General features: G+C 64.3%; 1 protein-coding gene across 9 annotated transcripts in view; it reads left to right on the top strand.

The window, feature by feature from the left end:
• MCF2L (MCF.2 cell line derived transforming sequence like) overlaps positions 1-19,800 on the top strand; it is a 95,637-nt gene that overhangs the window by 26,764 nt on the left and 49,073 nt on the right. For 8 of the 9 annotated variants that reach the window (XM_036071379.2, XM_078070070.1, XM_036071369.2 and 5 more), the window contains exons 2-3: positions 13,643-13,726; positions 17,111-17,225. In XM_036071379.2, coding sequence (XP_035927272.1) covers positions 13,643-13,726; positions 17,111-17,225 — 199 coding nt within the window. Of the gene's footprint in view, positions 1-2,386; positions 2,631-13,642; positions 13,727-17,110; positions 17,226-19,800 lie in introns of those variants that run through there. The other variant, XM_036071371.2, reaches the window with a different exon arrangement.

The raw sequence follows: 19,800 nt of genomic DNA, 5'->3' as shown, positions 1-19,800 counted from the left end.
TCCGGGCTCCAAGCTCAGCTGTCCCTGCAGTATGGAGTGCCGTCCCCTGGCCATCCTCTGAGGCTCTGCAGGGCTCCAGCGGCTGAGCCGGTTCCCAGAGCTGGTCTCTGGCCCCGCAGACTTGGCTGGAAAGGCCCGCGTGCCCTTCGGGCCCCACAGCCTGCCCTGGAGGATAGGCTCCCTGCATGCTCTGCACCCCAGAGAACAGCTCCAGGGACAGGTGGAAGCCAGGCACAGAGCCGCAGGTCCTCGGACAGCTGGACGGCTCGTGCTTGAGAAGAAAGCCCTGGCGGGCGCCGAGGAACAAAACACAACAGGCAGTAGAGACGGGTGGGGGGCCAGGCTCCGGAACTGTGGTGAGCACACGGGGCAGTGACCCTGGCCTGGGGCGCACCTGCCTCCTGAGAGCCAGAACTGCACCCCCAGGGCCTCCAGGGCGGCGGCGAGGCCCGGACAACACGCTACAGAGAAAATGCCTGTGTCCATGGTGCCTCTGCGCCCTCCTACTTCTCTGCATCCCCGCCTGTGACCCCAGCCACTTAACATGCACGTGCTGGGCCGGCTCTGGGTGCCGGACCTGCGGCGGGAGCTGAAGCAGGGAGAGCCCGCCTGGGACTCTGCGGCGGCCGCCCAAGGGCCCACTCAGAGCAGGTGTGAGCGCTGTAGACGCAGGCCGTGAGGGCAGGATAGGGTGGGCTTGAGTGCCGTGGACGTGGGGCTGCAGGGCATGAAGGTGGGTCTCAGTTTGGGTTGGGCGGGTGAGGGGTGCCCCTCAGAGAAGGACACATTTGGGGGAAAGCTCAAAGTGGGTGATGGATCAGCTCTGTGGGTGTTCGGGGCAGAGTCTAGTCTATCCCATTAATAATTTGGGATTTGTCTGGCCCTTCTCTGACCGCGGCCAGGACTGGGGACCTACGTAGCTCGCACGCCACAGCCCCAGCTCTGGAGCGCTGCTGTCTGACCACTCACGTCCTGCCCCCGCGCCCCCCAGGGCATCTGGCACACATTTCTCAGATGAATGCATCCCATATCTGCAGAGGGAAGACCTTCCACCAGCAGCTTCCTCCGCAAACTGCACGTCGCGGTTCTGAAGGGACCTGTGGCTGTCCTTCCCAGATTCCCGGATGCAGGACGAGGGAGCGGGCGGCCCAGGTGCAGACGGCCCCTGGCTGAGGTCACGGCCCACGGTGGCTGCTGTCTCCCTCAGAGCACAGCCTGCTGCTGGTGGCCCTGAGCCCGCACACCCAGGCCTTGGCCCCGAGAGCCTGCCGTGGCGCGGGAGAGCGGGGTGCGGGGAGAACTGTCACTGTAGCCCTCCCTCCACCATGCGCCCCTGCCCTCCTCCTGCTGAAAACCACGTCCGCTCTGGTGGTGGAGCCTTGGGTCTGGTACTTCTTTCCCAGAGCCTCTTTGGTTGCTGGTTCCTCGTGCGGTGTGGGCCTCTCTGCCTGCTGACCTGGAGGTGTCCCCAGGGGACACCTGGGGGGCTGTGCAGGGTCTGGGGCCCGGGGGACCTGCTGCCGTGCGGCTGGGGCCATGCTGGCGAGTGTGGCCACGGGACAGGCTGGAGTGGCTTGGCTCTGAAGGCCTGGCCGTGAGCCAGGGGCTCGCAGCCTGGTGGGCTTGAATGGCCCCGGCCCGTCCCTGGGGCAGTACGTGAAGCCTTGTGCCTGCGGGCGTCGGTGGGGGAGCCTGGGGCTGCGTGGACAGGAAGCAGGGGATTGGAATTGTCCAGCAGGTCAGTCTGGCCACGTGACAGGCGTGAAGGGGGGGGGTGTGTGCAGCGGGGGCGGGGCGGCTGCCCCTGCAGTGAAAGTGTACCCCCCCAGCGTGACGTGGCGACCCCGTGGCCCCCTGAGGCCCCGGCCGGTGGGAACACATGCGAGTCTGCGACGTTATATTCCAACCATGGGGCAAACCTGCAGGCGCCCGTGAAGGCTTCTGCCCAGAGCCTGGTCCCCTCAGGACGGTGGGGTGTGGGCTCCGGCTCCATTCCAGCCCCTCGGGCTCTTCCCGCCCAGGACCTGGTCCTCCACTAGTGGCCTGGTCACCTGGGAGCTCATTAGCGCCATCCCCAGCCCAAACCAAACCTGCATTTTAACGAGCTCCTCAGGGGTCCCCCTCCCCCTTATATTTTCCCGTTCTTAGCCCTTGGGGGCGTCTGAGGCCCCAGCTGCTCGGGACCTGTTCACACGCATGAACAACCGTGCACGCACACAGCTCTTGGAGGAGCACAGACTGAGGACGGGACAGACTGGAGCCCCTGGGCCAGGAGGTGCAGACCCTGCCCCGCCCCCGCGGGCTGGGGGCCCCGCAAGGAGGGTGCTGACGGGCGGCGGGGATGGAACTGGGACCGCGGGAGCCTCGCCGCGGGGGCCGGGCAGCTCCTGGCAGTCACATCTAGCGAGCGGAGCCCAGGCTCTAGCACCGAGGCCCCGGGGGCAGGCCAGCGGACCACCCAGGAATGGAGCCCTGCCGCCTTCCTTTGTGCGCCCAGGACGGGCGTTCCGGGAGGCAGGCCGCCGCCTCCTGACGCGGGCGCCTTGGTGGTGACAGCATGACCTTAAGCCTCATCTCCCTGCTGTCGCAGGACCTCTCCGGGCTGTGGCTCCTCCTGAAGACCGGCACAGGTGCGTCCGGGCTGCACGTTGGCACTGCGGGGGTGGGGGACGGGGCGCGGGGGCAGGCAGGGGCCTTCTGGGGATGCTGCGTGGGGGGCCCAGCAGAGGCTGCGCAGACGGAGGCCGGTTGGCCCTGTCGGGGTCCAGGCTGGGGCCTTGCCAGAGCAGGAGCCCCGCTGCGGGGCGGGGGTGTGTCGGGCGCCGCCGCTAGTGGGGGGCTGTGACTGCCTTCTCCCCCCACCTGGCCCTGCAGGTGCCCGCCCTGCCGTAAAAGTGCTCACCGGGAAGTGGGAAGGAGCTCTCACCGGGGCTCCTTTGTTCGAGCTCTCTGGGAGATGGGCTTGTGGTGCACTGGCCGGAGCCCCAGGGCCTGGGGGGCAGTGCTGCGGTCCCTGGCGGCGACTCGGGCCAGCGCTGTCCCCACGGCTGCCGGTGCACACGCATCCCGACGGAGGGCTGTCCGGCAGCCGAGCAGGCCCGGGGGCCCAGCGCGAGACAGTGCCGGCCGCCCGGGCTCTGTGGGACCTGCTCCCACCCCGGCCGGAGGGTGGGCACAGCCCGCGTCCCCTTGTTGCCGTTCTGAGGATGGAAGGGTGCTCATTTTGAAGTGATTTGTCGTAACTACATTTTCCAGCAGGTGCTCCTGCCAAGCGTTGGCAAATTAGCTCATCAACTATTTCTGTAAATTTGATGAATCGGTCAGATCTCAGCGAGCAGTGGCAACTGGTAAATACCCGAAATTTCCAGTTTGATGAGGGAGGCCCTGGGTCTGTGGTGAATGTGCCCGCCGCTGAGGTGGCCACGGGGACGGGCGGGACACCAGCGCCGCATGTGTGGTGAGCCGTTGGACTTGAGGCCTGGGGTCAGCACATCGGGAGGAGGCTCTGGGGGAGACGCCGTGTTGCACGAGGCTCAGCTGTGGGTGGGCCATGCTCTCGGGGCGCCCGCCACGTGCCCGGCCGCCCCACACGTGTATTCTGTTCCAGGAGGTTCTTCAGTTCGACCATGAGCCGTTTCAGACGGCGGCTTGTTTTCCTAAGTGGGGACTGGTTCTGGTTCTTGTGACTTGAGTTCCTCCAGCAGACGTTGCTGTCGCGGTGTGCGGGTTTTCAAAGGAGCGTCCCGCGAGGGCCTGGGTAATAAGGGTTGGAGGGTCTCCCATCTGCACAAACTTTGCTGTTTCCCAAAAACAAGGGTGTGTGTTTGCCTGAGGAGGAAGCAGCTGTTGGTGCGTGTGGCGGTGGGTCTTGGTCCCGCGGGGGCTGTAGGACACGTCACAGGCGGCGCTCCTGCAGGCCTTTGTCGTTGCATGCTGGCTTTGATTGGCACCTGCTGTTTACCAGCAAGGATGCCCACGTCGCCCTTCACGTCCTCATAGCCGAGGTGGTACCTGCCCTGAGTCAACAGGAGACCAAGGGGAGGCCACAGGCGTGTCCCTGTCCCAGGGCGACTCACACCACAGAGCAGGACGGTGCGTCCGAGCCGCGACCGCATCACAGGCTTGGGTGCCTCCCGTCTTGTCCTCATGACCTCAGTGAGGTCAACAGTGGTGCGTGACCCCTCCCCGCCAAAGCCTGCCCCACCCCCTCCGGCCCTCCCCGTCCGTCCCTGCCTCCCGCGCCGGCCCGTGTGCGTGCCCAGCAGGGCGGGGGCTCCCGGTGGGCCAGCGTCCCTGGAGCCCCTGTGCCCCTGCTCTGCAGGCCGCCGCGGTGAGGCCCGGAGTAGACGAGACGTGCAAGGTCCCGGTGAAGGTTAGTGCAACCTCTTGTTTGCTTGTAGGTTTATAGAATTCTTGGTGCTTAGAAGGTGGGAGTGAAGTGCTTGCGTACAGTTCAGGGAAGAGTTCTGGAGAGCCTCTGGGAGTCCTGGAAGGACTTGCTGTTGGTTGTCAGTGACGGACCGCACCGCGCCTCCCTTCTTCCACGCAGGTTCTGTGAGCCGCCTTCTGAGGGCGGATCCGGAGGAAGGATGCTCGCGAGCACCTGCCCTGAGGAAGGACCAGAGGCAGTGATTTTCCTCATCTGTGATTCTTTAATGTTGACAAATAAGAAAACACCATCAGAAACGTTCCCTTTGTTTTTAAACAGCAGGGGCTGGTGTGGATGGGGCGTGTGTCCCTGGCGTGTGAGTGACACCTAAGTGCACCTGCTGCTTGAGAGCCAGCAGAGATGCTGGTGTTGATAGCGTGGACCCGGGGGACTCCGGGCCGGGTGTCCCGGCAGGCTCAGCCCAAAGCCAGGGCGTGCGGCCGGCGTGCTGTCACCCACGCTGCTCTGGGCTGACGGTATTTGCTTTTGCTGCGACCCAAAGTCTCGGTTTCTGAGGAGCAGGAGACGTCGGTCAGACTCTGCGGGTGTGCATGTGCGGCTGGTTGTTGGACACACTTGGGATGGGGCTGGTTCTTTCACCTTCTCTCCCTCCTGTCCTCCCCGGCCCCAGAAGCTCGCTGAGATCCTCAGGCATCAGCCTATTCAGCTTCCGGGGCTGGTCCACACGGCACGCCTCTCCCGAGGGCTAGCCAGGTGCTGTTCCAGGAGCTCGCTGGGCTCAGCGTTCCTGGGGACACGGGCGCTGGCTCGGCTGCAGGGAGGGCCCAGTGGCTCTGTCTGCCCGAAATGGCCACTGCCCTGTCCTGGGGCCCCGTCCAGGCCGCCTGAGCAGATGCTCCTCTGTCCTGGGCCAGCATAGAGAGCTCACCAGCAGGAGCCTTACCAAGAATGAAGGGTCTGCACATACCTCGTGCAGAGACTCGAGGACGGATCCTCACCTTTGGTGTAGGAGCTGGTGCAGTCAGCGAGCTCTGGGTGGAGCTGGCTCGCCTCCCACGTCACCTGGCCCACCTGTCCACCCACGTCGGGCTGGTGTGGCTGATGCCTAGCTGCTCTTGTGCATCTCCCTCGCCCCCTCCTCCTGTTCCGGGCACTGAAAACCCACTGCATAGCCACGGGCAATAAACTCAGACCGCAGGGTGGCCACGAGGCCTCCCCGCTGGGCCTGCCACGTCGGCCGCAGGTGTCGCCAGTGCCACTTCTCTGCGAGCTCAGTGAGGTGCCGCCGTCCCTGCTCTGTGGTCGCCAGCTCCCACGTGCGGCAAGCACGGAGGGCTTCACGGTGGCACTCGTAGTACAATGGGGCCTGACAGCCTCGTGGCACGGTGTGGCCTGACGGCTTTGTGGCACGGTGTGGCCTGACGGCTTTGTGGCACGGTGGGCCTGACGGCCTCGTGGCACGGTGTGGCCTGACGGCTTTGTGGCACGGTGGGCCTGACGGCTTCGTGGCACGGTGGGCCTGACGGCTTCGTGGCACGGTGTGGCCTGACGGCCTCGTGGCACGGTGTGGCCTGACAGCTTCAAAAGCAAACAGCACTCTCAGTTTTATGGCTGCCTCCTCTTCCCCAATATTTGTGCCTTAAAACCTGTCATTATGCCTCCGTCAGGTTTCTGAGCCGCGGCCCAGAGGCCCTTGTCGCCCTCCTTTCAAGCCTCCTTGTGCTGACGCTCATTTGGCAGCAGAGGGGGGCTCTCAGCTTCCCAAGCCCCTTGGCTGGCCTCACCTGGCCGTGTGGCGTCTGGGCCAGCAGTGAGCCCGCGCACCTGCTCTTGCCCACAGGGGAGGACGGTCTCCGGCCTGATCGCCAGCCCCACGGGGCATGGACTTTGGAAACCTTCTGCGTTCCGTCCCTGGTTCCCAAACCTGCGCAGGTGTGCACTTGGCCACAGAGCCAGGGAGGCGACTTGGTGCTCTGTTGAATTAAACAGAAGTGTGACTCAGAATTCACAGGAATTTCAAACTCAGAAAAGTTCAAAGGGAGCTCCTGGCTGTGCTCCGTCCTCGATCTGACCGCTGTGAGCACAGTGGCCCGTGGCTGCAGGGAGGTTCTGGGAAAAGTGGGGGCCGGCCCCGTCAGCATTCCGGGAAGGACAGTGTGTGACGGCGGCCTCGGGGGGGGACACCCAGGTGTGGGTGTGAGGAGGCCCTCGCTTGTGGCAAGAGCGCCCTTCTCAGTTCCAGGGGCTCCAGGTCCCGTGGCCCGAGCGGCAGTCAGAGGTGGGCCTGGCCGCTGGAGCCCCTGGCCGGGACCCCAGCCCCACGACCCGTGCGGCAGCCCGAGAGTGAGTGCTTGGCCTCTCTCCCCCGGCTGCCAGCCCAGCACCCTCTCGTCTGCCACGCCGGTGACAGCCGGAGCTGAGCGGGCTGTGTCCGGGGGGGGCCCAAGCTGGGCTCGTGGACATGCACCTACTCAGGCTCCATGTCTATGCCCGTTTCTGTGCCCGCCTTTGTGGGCCTGAAAACAAAAGCGGGCCCGTGTGCTCAGGGAGCACCTGGTAGCTGAAGGCCATGTTCGTGAGGGCCCTGCAGCAAACAGTCCCATGAATGGAGCCATTTGGGCGCACAGCCCCCTCGCGGCAGCCCCGAGCCCTGGGAAGCGTCCCGTGAGGCCAGCCTCCCTCCCTGACCCACCTGCGTGGACCCCCAGCCTGCAGGTGAGGCTTCCCTCGGGGTTCGGTTGGCTGGCCTGAGGGTCCCCGGCCTCCACCTCGGTCCGGGGAGGGTGAAGGGAGCCCACTGAGGTGCTCCCAGGCCTGCTGCCATTTTCCCCATCTCTAGCAGCTCCACGACTGCCCACTCGGGCTGGCCTGGGGCTGGGGAAGCAGGAACGAAGGTCCAGGGGCCGCTAGGGCAGGGTGGAGCGCTGTGTGACCCGGGGGCCCCACTCGCCCCGAAAGCAGCTTCCATTATGTCCCTGCATGTCACAGCTGCTCACTCTCTTACTCCGGACCCGCTCCAGGCACCGGCTTCTCCTCCCTCAAGTGCCGGAACCGGCGATGGCAGTGTTGAAACTACAGCGGGGGGCCTCCCGACCTTGGGGCCCCCCGAGCGCGGGGCCTCCCGAGCGCGGGGCCTGCCCCTGCCCAGAATCGGACGCGATGACCCACGTGCACCGAGGGTATGAGGAGGTTTCTCAGCCACACAGGGACTCCCCGGGGGAGCAGGGCAGGCCCAAGGAATGGTCCAGAATGGCCCGGAATGGCCCAAGGTGGTGTGAACGCAGGGAGGGCGTGTGCTCTGGGCGGTGCTGTGCTTGGGGGTCCTGGGCTCCCTGCTGCAGCCGAGGGAGCGCTCTCCCGTGGGCTCGCCCAGATCGGGGCAGAGGTGGGCCTGACAGCGGCACCCGAAAACGGAATCCAGGGCGTGAGGAGGACTTGGGAGAGCAGGGCGTGGGCTCATGTCAGCGTGTGCGCCCGCCACACGTGGGTCTTTGTCTTCTCAGGCTGGGATCGGAGCCCACGTCGGGAACTGTCTCCTCTAACAGGGCTTCCAGTTTTCGGATCTGGTTCTGAAACAAGGTCTTGAGGAAACGTCTGAGGTTGACTTAAGGGGGAAGATGTTTTCACGCCAGTTCTGACGCATTAGCACTGCCCGCGTAGTCCGGTGTGCTCTTCCCTCCGCACGTGCCCGTCCAGTCCCTGCGTGTGCGTGTGTGCGTGTGTGTGTGCAAGGCTGCACTTCTGGGGGGACACTGGCAGTCCCCCGGCGCCCGCCGCGGAGACCCCTGTGGGCAGCGGTGACACCTGCCGTCCGCGTCCTCTGCCGTGTGGAAGCGAACACCGTCTCCCATGGTTGTTGTTCTCGGTAACGGCGGCCGAGGAGAAAACACCGTGGACAGAACTGTGGGCTCGATGCCCCCCGCCCCGGTGACTTAGAAAGCCGGGCGCCGGCCAGGGCCCAAGGCAGCTGCGCATCCCGAGTATTGGTGACAGCTGAACGCCCACCCACACGCCAGGCACCACGCACGGCCACCCTGCGAGTGGGATGCCACGAAAACTAGCTCAGGAGGCAGAGGAACGCCCGGAAACCAGGGATCGCCGCGTGGGAAAGGCGAGTCAGCGCGCGGACCGCAGCCCCCTGGCTCCAGCCCCTCATCAGAGCGACTCCCAGAAGGCCGCACGGACGCGCCAGCAGCCCTGCACGCCGGGGGCCCTGGGGGCCTGGGCACGGTGCGCAGTCGGGTTCGGGTTTAAAGGCGCTTAGCGGCTGCTCCTTGAGCCGGGCCTCCAGGCCGCGGCCTGACCGTGGGCTTAGGAGCCCGATCGCCACCCACCCCGCGGTCTCCTTCACCTGCAGCAGGGACAGGGTTTACGACCTCGAGTCAAACGCTACTCAGACTCCAACAAAGAGAAACAAATACAGAACTATGGGGTGATTTTCAATGCCTCTGGGATCGGCTGAATGTCATTTCTTTGACCACCGACACGAGGGTCAGGGACCCACCGAAGCACGTGATGGTCAGGACCCTGCCGTCCGCTGCTGCCGTGGCCCAAGCTCACCAAGAGGTCCGACTTCTCCTGCTTCTGCTCCTTCGAGCCCTTCAAGCCCCAAGGAGCGTCTGCACTTACTAACCCATCTCTGAAAGTCACCTGCATGACAAGCCTCAGATGGACAGTATCTTGTCCCTCCCTTTGAGGCGCTGCTCCTAGAATCTCCACGTTCCCTGCTGTGTGGCCTCCGGCAAGTCTCTGGACGTCTCTGTGCCTTAGGCTGCTCGTCCAACAGACGGAATATAATGCTCCCGCCTGCCGGGTGGTTGTGACAGATGCACGGATACGCGAAGAGTCCCCAGTGACAGTGACACCACCACAGCCGTCTCTACGATGACGGGCTTTCTCGCACATCGACTGAAGAGCCCGTGGCTGCTCTCACCAGCCTGAGTTGAGCAGATTCCTGCACTTCTCTGGTATTTACGCTGCGCCAACCGGCTGTGGAGTAGACGTTCAAGAAACGCTTGCTTTCTTGACTGATTTGAGGCCTGGGTGGGTTTGGGGGAGGTTTTTCCTTCTCTGCGCTGTTGGCCCAGCCGGGGCTTGTGTCGGACTTCCCCGAAAGTCGTGTCTTCGTTTTAGCGAGGACGAGCTGGGCGCGTCCCCACTGGTTACTGGAGCAGCTCCTGGCCGCCCCGCCAGCTCCCGGAACCCGGGGTCCACTCAGTCAGGAGGGGTCCCTGCTGTCCCCGACTGTGGAGCCCGCGCACAGAGACCTTCGGGGGCTCCGACCCCAGCAGCCCCACCACGGGAGCCGGGCCGGAGAAACGCTCGGGGCTGGTGGGGAGGCAGGTCGTGAGCACTGCCTACACTCGGGGGCCCTGCAGCGGCCTGGGCCTCTGTGCCCTCTCCGCGTGCTTGCCCAAGCGGCCTGGAGCCTGTGTTGAGGAGGACTCTGAGGGTCACTGGGACTTGGTTGTCTGCCCGTGGCAAAGACAGAGGTGTGGGGCCGCTAAGCCAGGCTTCCGCCAAGGCCTGGCTTCAGGCAGCCCCCGGGGTCGGGCTGACGCCGCTACGTTCCTATGGGACAGTGTTCCAAAAGCTACTTTGTACCAAGTTGTGTCTCGCTCAGAGCCCATGGAGTGTGTGCTGTGAGTGTCCGCAAGCCCGGGTATAAGGTGTGAGTGGGGACGCCCTGCGGGGCCTGGCCTGCAGTGGGCATGCACAGGGCATCCGGCGGCCCGCCTGGCTGACACCCTTCATAAGACAGGTGTTGATGAACGGGCAAACGTCCGCTTGATGGCAGATAGAGACACCCCTCCTGGCGTCCCTGAGTGCACCACGGACAGCGCAGCCTCGGACCTGCTGTCCGTCCGACTGGACACGGGTCTGACCTCAGCACCGCGTCGCCTGGAGGCACAGCTCATGCTGGGGCTGCGGCCAGCGTGGGGCAGGCGGGTAGGACATGCAGGGCACCCATTCTGTGCACACCTTACTGAGGCCCCCAGGTGGTTCCCATGCAGGCCTGAGCCGCAGACCCGCCAGGCAAGGGCGCGCAGCCTTGGGAGATGCAGGCCTGGAGCTCTGAGGAGGGGCGTGGGCCTCGGGGCTGCACGTCTTCATCTGCACCCAGGGCCACTATGGTCCCAAAGGGCTCCCAGATGGTGGTGGACTAGTCTGGAGCTGAGCCGGGTCCCAGGGCGGCTAAACCGTGAGGCGAGGGGTGGTTCCCGCCGAAGGGGTGAGTGGGCCACATGTCCCCTGCCCTGTGCTGGGCCCCCAGCCCCGCCCCTGCGGGGCCCCGAAGGGAAGTGCTGCCCTCTCCGCGACCAGACCCTCGTTGACCTCCCGGACGTGATTCTGTGACAGGCTCCTTGCCCGGGGGTCTCCTTTTGCATCTGGCTGAGACAGGAATGCTGGAAACGGGGAGTTATCTGTGCGGCATTGTGCTCACACAGAGCTGTTCTGTGAAGACGCGGGGCCTCGCCTGACCCTTTTATTGGGCCCGCGGGTGGGGCGACCCCCTTCCTGTCCAGACTTCTGACCCTGGAGTGCCAGGGAGGCTTGCCCGTTCCCCCGAGGGTTCCTCCATTTCCTGCTGAGCCGGCGGTCACCATGTCCTCTGCCGCAAAGTGCAGGCCTGGCCCACATGGAAGAACTGCCCACTGCACCCGCAGGTCCAGATCCCGGGGGGCAGAAGCAAGCAGGTGAAAGCGACAAGCCCCTCGCGCCATGGTCCTTACTTATTTCCAGCCCTGTGAGGAAGGACCTCCAGGTGGAGTCCATGCCTGTGGGCCCCCCTGTGTGCTGTTTCCGGCTCGGGCTGTGCACAGAGTGACACTATCGTTCACACCTAAAAAGGGGCCTTCGACTAAGACACAGTACTAGAATGCGTTCTGCCCCAGAAACCTCGCGAGTGTGGGATCCACAGCGTGGCTGCAAGCTGACATGGCCCCGCAGTCAGCAGTCCATGGGCTCCAGAAATCCTGCACCAGCCCGTGTGCACGTCAGGAAGAACTTTGCCGAACTAGCTGGATTCCAGATGCTGCCATGGGAAGTCACCGTGTCACGCGCCCCTCGCTTCCCCTGTTCAGCGCAAGTTCTTTGAGCTCCTATCGCAGCGGGTGCTGGGCCGGGCCCTGGGCTTGCGTAGTGGCCTGCAGACGCTCCGGTGGGCGTGCAGGGCGCTGTGAGGCCCAGCTCGGGCCAGGAGGTGGAGAAAGGCCTCCCTGAAGACATGACCTCTTGGCCAAGAATGGAGTAAGATTGGACCGGCCGGCAGACATGGGAGACACATTACAGGAAGCAGCTCGTACAAAGGCCCTGAGGCCTGAGGGACCTGGTCCACCCATTGGAGGGGCTCTGGGAACATGAGAGCGGCCAGCGCCTGTGGAGGAGGGTGGTTGATGAGGCCCAGAGATGTCTCTCCCAAGGAACCAAATTCGTGTTGACAGCGATCTGGCCTGTGGGACCGTCTCTCTCAGACAGCACAGGAATGGTTGGTAATAGTAGGCCTGTCCCTAGCATGTGGGAAAGCCCTGTGCCGTCGGGTGAGCTGGGCACAGAGCAGACTGCTCAGGCAGGACCGAGCTCAGGACCCTGGGAACTTGGGGAGGAGGAGCTGCCCAGAGTGCTCTGCCAGGCGGACGCGGCCTGAGGATGACCGTGCGGTGTCCACCGTCAGAGGCCTGGACGCCCGTAGTCGCCTTTCCTCGTGGGCTGGTGGAGTCTGGCGGGAGTCTTGAGGTGCCGGTGATGGTGAGGTCTGGGGAACGCTCATCACCGACACTGGGTCCCCGCTAAGGGACTTGCCCACTCAGTGTCTGTAGCTTTCTCCCGGCCCTGGCACGTCTCCAGACTTCCGGAGCCCTTGCCCCCCATGGTCTGTGCTCCACGGCGTGCGTCTCCGGGGTTACGGAGGCCGAATGCGAGGAGCCGGGCACAGGTGCGGTATTAACCGTGCACTTATTCCTTCCTTCCGAGGGGAGGAAAATCTGAACGTCACCCCCCGCCCACCGTCCAGGCTGCGAGTTGCAAACGAGTGCGTGCGGACATCGTCTGGAATTTAGAAACACGCTCCACGCTCTCAGATCAGTTGTTCTCAGCCCTGTTTTCCTCCCACAGAGGAGAGCCGCTGCGGAGACGCCGCGCTGCCCGTGGGCAGCGGCCTCCCTGTCAGGTCCCGCGTTCTGAGTGTGATGAGCACTGACTGCTGTCCCCTCCTGACTCCAGCCACCGCCACCGCCGCCCTGTGGGGCCGAGCGGGCTCGGGGTGGGTGGCGGCTCCAGGGGGGACCCGCCCGTGTGCCCAGTGTGTCACCGTTTACCCTGGCTTGTTTGCAAGACCAGAAGAGCAGGCTTCCAGGCTGGTCCGTGCGGGGAGCATCTTGCTGCCGCATAGGGATTTTCCGGGTGGAAGAGTTCGGACCCGGATCTCCAAGCTGTTCATGGCCTGGGTCTTAAACTGGGTGTGGCAGGATCTGCGAGGCATCAGCCCGGGTCCTGAGTCTCCTTGGAGAAATGGTGGTAATGTCCCAGAAGGCAAATTCTGCCATTCAGCTGGGGTCACGTGATCACCAGCGAGGCTGGCAGACACCAGAGCAAGGGCGGGCGCCCCAGCTCCACGCTCTCCACAAAGACACGCGGCAACCCCACCCCAGGCCCCTGATCTAGGACTTGCGGCCTGCAGGCTGCGCCCCCGTTCCCGCCGGCGTCTGGCTCAGGGACCCGGCTGGGCACCCCTTCCTCTGTGTCTGCGTCAGGCAGGCAGGAGGCCCGTGCATGGGACAGAGCTCTGCAAGTTCCCGCATGCGTGTATGGAGGGTGTAGACCCGCAGCGGCGGCCGGGGCTCCTCGCTGACCTGCAGGTGTCTGCTCGGACTGCACTGGCCCTGGGGGCGCCCAGACCACTTCCAGAGCAGGGGCGGAGGCTGTGTGCCCCCTGGGTGCTCCTTGCTGGCAGCTTGTCCTCGCTCCCACCCTCGAGTCCCTGCGCCCTTCTGCCTACACGTCTGTCCGTCCCTCCTCCCGCCTGCCCGCCTCCTCTCTGTGCCTCTGACACACACCACATCTTAAATATTGATGAATCACCCAGCACACAGCTTCCTGTGCGCTGAGAAACAAAGGTTTCTGCGCATTGGAAACTGGAATCCCTTTTTCCGAGCACGTGACCGCTGGTCCCCTTCGGTGTTCGTGGATGTGCGCGGCTGCGTAAGGCAGCTTCCACCGAATGACAGTGGTGTCTGTCTGCTCTCCCTGCAGATGAAATCATGCACCGGGACATCACCCCGCTCTGCGCCGCGGACATCCAGGACCAGCTGAAGAAGCGCTTTGCATATCTGTCTGGTGAGCGCGGGGTGGGCAGGAGGGAGGGTCCGCGTGCCAGGTTGTGGGCACCCCTTGGTTTCCTGTGACTACGTGGGCCCGGTTCAAGCGCTGGGGACCAGGGACAAGGCCTAGGACATGGCCTGCTTCGGATTTCACCGAGGCCCGGGGGATGTTGTGCAGCTGCGGGAGGGCAGCTCGGGGTCCCGAGAGCGACGCAGCCTGAGCGCTCCTGCCTGCAGACTCCAGAACGCTCCTGGGGCAGGTGGTGTAGAAATAGGGCACAGCTGACCTCCTTCTTGCAGCGTCCAGGGGCTGGGGGCCTCCTAGCCAAGCACACGTAGCCTCTGCAGAGAAGGCCCCAGAGTGCAGCCGACACGGACAAGCGGCCGACTCTGCCCCAGCGGCCTATCCTGAGGTCCCCCTGTATCCCCAGACGCTGCATGGCTGCCACACTCCCCTCAGGTCCCAGTTTGCCTCCACCCTGTGGGACGACCTGCTGTCCTGCCTGGCTGGCCATGGTGCGCGACCCCAGCTGCTGGACGGTGCTAGTGCCTTGTGGGTGCTAAGGGTATGATTGCGTCTGTGCAGCCGCCCTCACAGCTGCATGGGGGGCCCCCATCTGGACGAGACAACCTGCCACGGGTTCCTTGTGCTGTCCGTCAGGGCCTCTCCTTCTCTAGCGTGTGGCCCTAGACGCAGACAGCCCTCTCCCCTCATGAGCCCCCAGACCAGCCCTGCACCCCCCAGGGCTGCCCTGGCCCTTCCCTGGCTCACCTGCCCATCCCCTGGGCTGGAAGCCACTCCTCCAGCCGGGCCCTGACGTATGGTCCCTGACGTGTGGTCCTGACGCATGGCCCTGATGCGTGGCCCTGACGTGTCATCCCTGATGCATGGCCCTGACGCGTGGCCCCGACACGTGGCCCTGACGCGTGGCCCCGACACGTGGCTCTGACACGTGGCCCTGACGTGTGGCTCTGACGTTTGGTCCTGGCGCGTGGTCCTGACGTGTGTCCTGACACGTGGTCCTGATGCATGGCCCTGACGTGTGGTCCCTGACATGTGGCCCTGACATTTGGTCCTGACATGTCATCCCTGACGTGTGGCCCTGACATGTGGGCCCTGATGTGTGGTCCTGACGTGTGGCCCTGACATGTGGCCCTGATGCGTGGCCCTGACGCGTGGTCCTGACGCATGGTCCTGACATGCAGCCCTGATGTTTGGTCCTGACACGTGGTCTTGATGCATGGTCCTGACGTGTGGCCCTGACACGTGGCCCTGACGTGTGGTCCTGACACGTGGCCCTGACCCGTGGTCCTGACATGTGGTCCCTGACAAATTATCCTGACGCGTGGTCCTGACCCGTGGTCCTGACGCGTGGCCCTGACGTGTGGTCCCTGACATGTGGTCCTGACACGTGGCCCTGGTGCATGGCCCTGACGTGTGGCCCCAGAGCTCAGGGGTCCCCGCGGGAACCGAAGGTTGTCAGCAGGATGGGGGTCTCTGTGGCGACGTGTCAGCAGGAAGGCAGGTTTGCTTCATGTGGTGCCTTGGTCACTGGGAGAGGCACTGCTCCCAGCGGGGAGGAGCGGGGTGTCCTTCAGAGGAGTGAGAACCCCTCGACAGCACGGGGGTCATGGTGCCCGGTGGCGAGATGCTTAGCCAGGAGGCTGCGGGCCCTCTGCCGGCTCCCTCCATCTCCCCAACCTGTTCTCGCCCCTTCAGGACCCCAAAGGCTCATGGCTCTAGTGCACCAGTGACCCAGATTCATGACCTTGACCTTCCTGCAGGTGATAATCCCACCACTCTTGGCATTACTTGGGGAAGAAGCAGGGCTGCAGGCCGGCCCCGAGCCCCCCACCCCCCAGACACACCTTTTCTCTAGTATCCAAACTCCAGACAGCGGCTTGGGAGGGGACTATGTGGACGTGATGAAGGACCCCCTCGGTGGCTGTGAGATCAGCCCTGTGGGCCTGACCTAGCGGGCTGGGCCTCATGGGGGCCGGGCTCCTCCCACACGAAGGAGCATGAGTCTGGGGATCTGGCTGAGTGACACTGATGGGGGACCCGTCCCACGTCATGCCGCACTCGGCACCTTCCACGGAGAATGTCGGCATGGCTCAGGGTGCGCCCGACCCCTTCTCCAGTAGTGCCCATACGGTGTGCCCTGCACGTGTCAGGAGGATCTGCCCCCCTCCCCGGGTCTCCCAGACACAGTCAGGTTTTCAGCATCATTCCATCAATGGCCATCATACCTGCTGTTTTTGGACATCATCGTAATTTGGCAGGATAATGCAGGACACGCCTGAGAAATGCCAGGAGGTGCCCAGTGGCCCGAGCCGTGGCGGGGGGCTGCCCATATGCGCTTCAGTGAGATCCAGGATGTGGGGAGCCCATGCTTGCAGCCCAGGCTGACCCAAAGCTTAGCTCAAAACAAGCCCTTTTACTGGTTTATTGTTAATTCCCTGGGCAGGAATTCTGGAAGGGCCAGCCGTGTGGTTCTCTCTCCCCCGGTGGCGCTGCCAGCCGGAACATCAGGGGGCTTCTCTCACACACGAGGCGTTTCGGGGCCCCTGCGTGACGCCGGCTGCTCCCTCCCTGGCAGTGCGGGCTTCCTCCCCAGGAGGGAGCTCAGAGCAGGGAGGGTGGACACTGCGTGTCTTGCGGTCCAGCCCGGAGAGCTACACCGCATGACTTATGCTGCATCCGACAGCCAGGACAGGGGGCCGGGGCAGGAGAGATGGGCCCATCCCTCAAGGGGGCTGTCTCCAGCCACCCCGGCACTGGCGAGCAGGCCGACCTGGAGCCTGGGTCCCAGTGACTCCTGCGTGCTCTCAGCCCCTCCCCGGACTGTTTGCAGGACGGTTCAGACCACGTGAGCCCCAGACCAAACTCAGCCTCCCCTTCAAGCTCCTCTTCCCAGGTCCCGAACCACACACCTGACCAGCAAAGTCCCTCAAGTCTCCCACCTGCCTGGTGCCCTCCCCCCTCACACTGCCAAAGAGATGGCCCCCTTCAGACCCCAACTGTCTGAAGCCTTAGGAGGTCGGCTAGGGTAGGAGGCGGGCACTGTGCAGGGTTTCAAGCAGCTCCCGGCACAGAGAGCCGTACTTCTTGGCGTTAGCGAGCAAACAGGACAAGCAGCAGCGCAATCGTGTGGAAAGAGGCACAGGGAACATTCCGGAGGAAACGGGCTGCGAATTCTGGCGGCTGCCCCGTGGTGGCAGAATAATGGGGGATTGTTGGAATGCGTGTCACTCTTGTCCACACCAAGGGGTTCCTTGGAAAGCACACACGTCTTTCCTAATAAGCAAGCACAGCCTTGACAAAACGCCATCAATTCTAAGCGGACGCTGGTGCTCGGGGAAGGCGCCCGCACTAAGCGCTGCCTCACTCTCTCCCCAGGTGGGCGCGGGCAGGACGGCAGCCCCGTCATCACCTTCCCGGACTACCCGGCCTTCAGCGACGTCCCCGACAAGGAGTTCCAGAATGTCATGACCTACCTCACCAGCATCCCCAGGTGCGTGTCGCTGAGCCCCAGGCTGTCAGAGAAGGAGGTGGTGCTGAGGGGCTCACGGCCCCGCAGAGCTGGCGGGGTCCAGAGCCTGCGTCCTGCCCCTGCCCTTGGGAAGTGTCGGCTCCAGCCCCAGCGCCTGGGGTCCGATGGAGCCTGAGACCTTCCCTTGATCCGTTTGACAGACCAGGCCACTGTGAGTGGCAGGGCCTTTTGTGCCACGGGAAGGAGGCCACGGCACAGAGTGGCTCTGAGACCCTCTGGGGCTCGGCCTGACCCGTCGTCCCCCTCACGCTCTCGCGGGGGGAGAACTGACCCCAGAGGTGACTCCCCCAACTGTGGTTCTGTTTTATTATGAGCAGAGCTGGAGCCCCTCTTCCAGAAAGGCAGGGAAATTTCCTCCGTAGCTCCCCGGCCGCACTGGGGCGGACGCCACACCACCCAGGGCGCCCACTCCACCACGAGAAGTGGTGAGGATGTGGACCTCACACCCTGATGAGTGAACACCATGGCCGTTGAGCCTTGCGGGTGACCTCGTTCCTCTGGTGACATCAGGGCAAGGAGGAGGTCAGCTGCAGCATAGGAGCTCAGCCCCCCGGGTCCCCAGAGACGCCACCCTCATTCTTCAGCGTCCGTAAGGACAGGTTTCTGAATTTGTGTAGATTAAGCTCCGTGAATTAGTCTAATCCAGAAAACAGACCAAAACAGTGAATTCAATCGGCTGGTTCCTGTTGTATGAAAACTGCCAACCAGTGACAGCCCATCACCGATCAGTGCTGGGGGGTCCTAGATTCTTCTAGCAACCTGGGGGGGAGCCCTCCTCAGGGACGTGGGTGCTGAGTAGTCTCCTGGCAGGAGAAAGGTGGGGCTACGGCCTGGGTCACATGGGGTCTGCCGTCCTTTCTTTTTGAGCACCGGGCTCCGGGCGGGCGGTCTGGGAGCCCAGCAGCTTCCTTAGCGCCCCTGGGCCGGCCGTGCGCCCTTGAGGGGCTTCCTGGTGGGGCTGCAATATCTCAGAGCATCTCCGTTCATTGTCTGGGCCCCGGGATCAGAGACAGGACGGCGGTCTCAGGCCTGCTCAGCCCCCGAGGCCACCGGGCAGGAGTGTAAGCTCACGGCTGTGAGGTGGCCGGAAGATGCGGGCTCCCCCTGGAGAGGCACTGGGGAGGGTCCTTGGGGAAGGGACACCAGGACGCCGGGGTTCGAAGACATGGGGGGGACCCAGGACGGTAACTCCGGCCCCCCGTGTGCACCGCGGTGGGCACATGGGACAGGGCAGCCCCTTGAGTGTGAAATGACTGAACACGCAGTGGTTTTAGGGAAGGACAAGTTCAAGGGATTTGGAGAGAAAACGGGGACGGCTGGGGTGGGCTGCTGACCGTGGACGCCCGTGCAGTCCCTGGTCTTCTGGGTGGGGGCCGTCCTGAGTCCAGGAGACGGTGGCCGGAGTGGGCCGAGGCGGTCTGGCTGCAGAGCTGGCTCAGTGCTGAGCTGGGGGTCACAGGGCCCTGTGTTTCCGGGCACTCCTAGATGTTTTAAAAGGCAAAGAATCATGTTATATCTGGAAATGTCAACAGCCAGTGACCCAGGTCTGATGTCGAGGCCGCAGGAGGCACGATGCTGGGAGGGGGCAGCAGGACCCCCAACACACTCTCGGGCCTTCCAGGCTTGTACGTCTCCTCGCCCGGGGGTCCCCATCCTCACTAGTCGGCAGATCTTCTGGCCTCAGGGCCTTTGCGCTTGCTGCCCCTCGGTGGACCACTTCAGATGGCTCCTTTTCATGCTTCAGGCCACCCCCTCAGGGAGGCCCCTATCACACCCGCCTAGAGAAAGAAGCAGGCCCTCCACCCTCAGGACCTCTCACCCGCCAGGCTTCCCGGATCTTATGTGAAATGGTCGTGCTGACCGCAAGGTTTCGGTCCACGTCTGCCCGTGGTAAATGTGTGCGGACTCATAGACTGCATGTGCGGAGGAACGAAGTCAATCACAGGGCCAGCTGCCTGACTCGGAGGCCCCTGTGCTCCCCCTTGTTTGGGACAGCAACCTTGCGGCTCCTCTTCTATCCCCAGCAGAACGAGCGCTGTGCGGGACCCTGGTTTCCAGGAGCGCGTGCGTGGCTCACGTGCGGGCAGAGGGAAGGAAGTGCGGTTGGGTCTGTCGTTCCGCGCCACTCGCCAGGTGGCTGAGAGGCCGCCCCGCGTATTTGAGGCCTGGAGCCCTGGGCTCCATCTCCGGAGACAGGGTGGGCAGCGGCGTCGGTCAGCGTGTGGTTTACTCACGTCTCCCTTCTTCCCGGAGGAGGGCGCGAGCGCGAGCGCGGAGAGCCGGATCTGGGCCCGCCCGACCCCACGTGCCCATGATCTGAGAAGGCAGCTGTGGGCCCCCAAGGGCACGAGGGGCCCACAGAAGAGGAACCGGGTGCTGGGTGTGCGGCCGCGGGCAGGCGGCGTGGCCGAGCAAGCTTGAGGCGGGCACCCGCGGCCTCGCCCCGAGCTCCCGCCGCCGCCTCCTCGACGGGCTGTCAGTCCTGACCGTGAGCGTTGCCGTGGAGGCCGGCGGCTCTGAAAGAGGGAGCTGTTCG

Source organism: Halichoerus grypus, chromosome 4, assembly GCF_964656455.1.
Source record: "Halichoerus grypus chromosome 4, mHalGry1.hap1.1, whole genome shotgun sequence".
NCBI classification, from domain to species: Eukaryota; Metazoa; Chordata; class Mammalia; order Carnivora; family Phocidae; genus Halichoerus; species Halichoerus grypus.
Note: the sequence above shows the minus strand (reverse complement) of the source record. Positions and strands in the feature narration are given on the sequence as shown.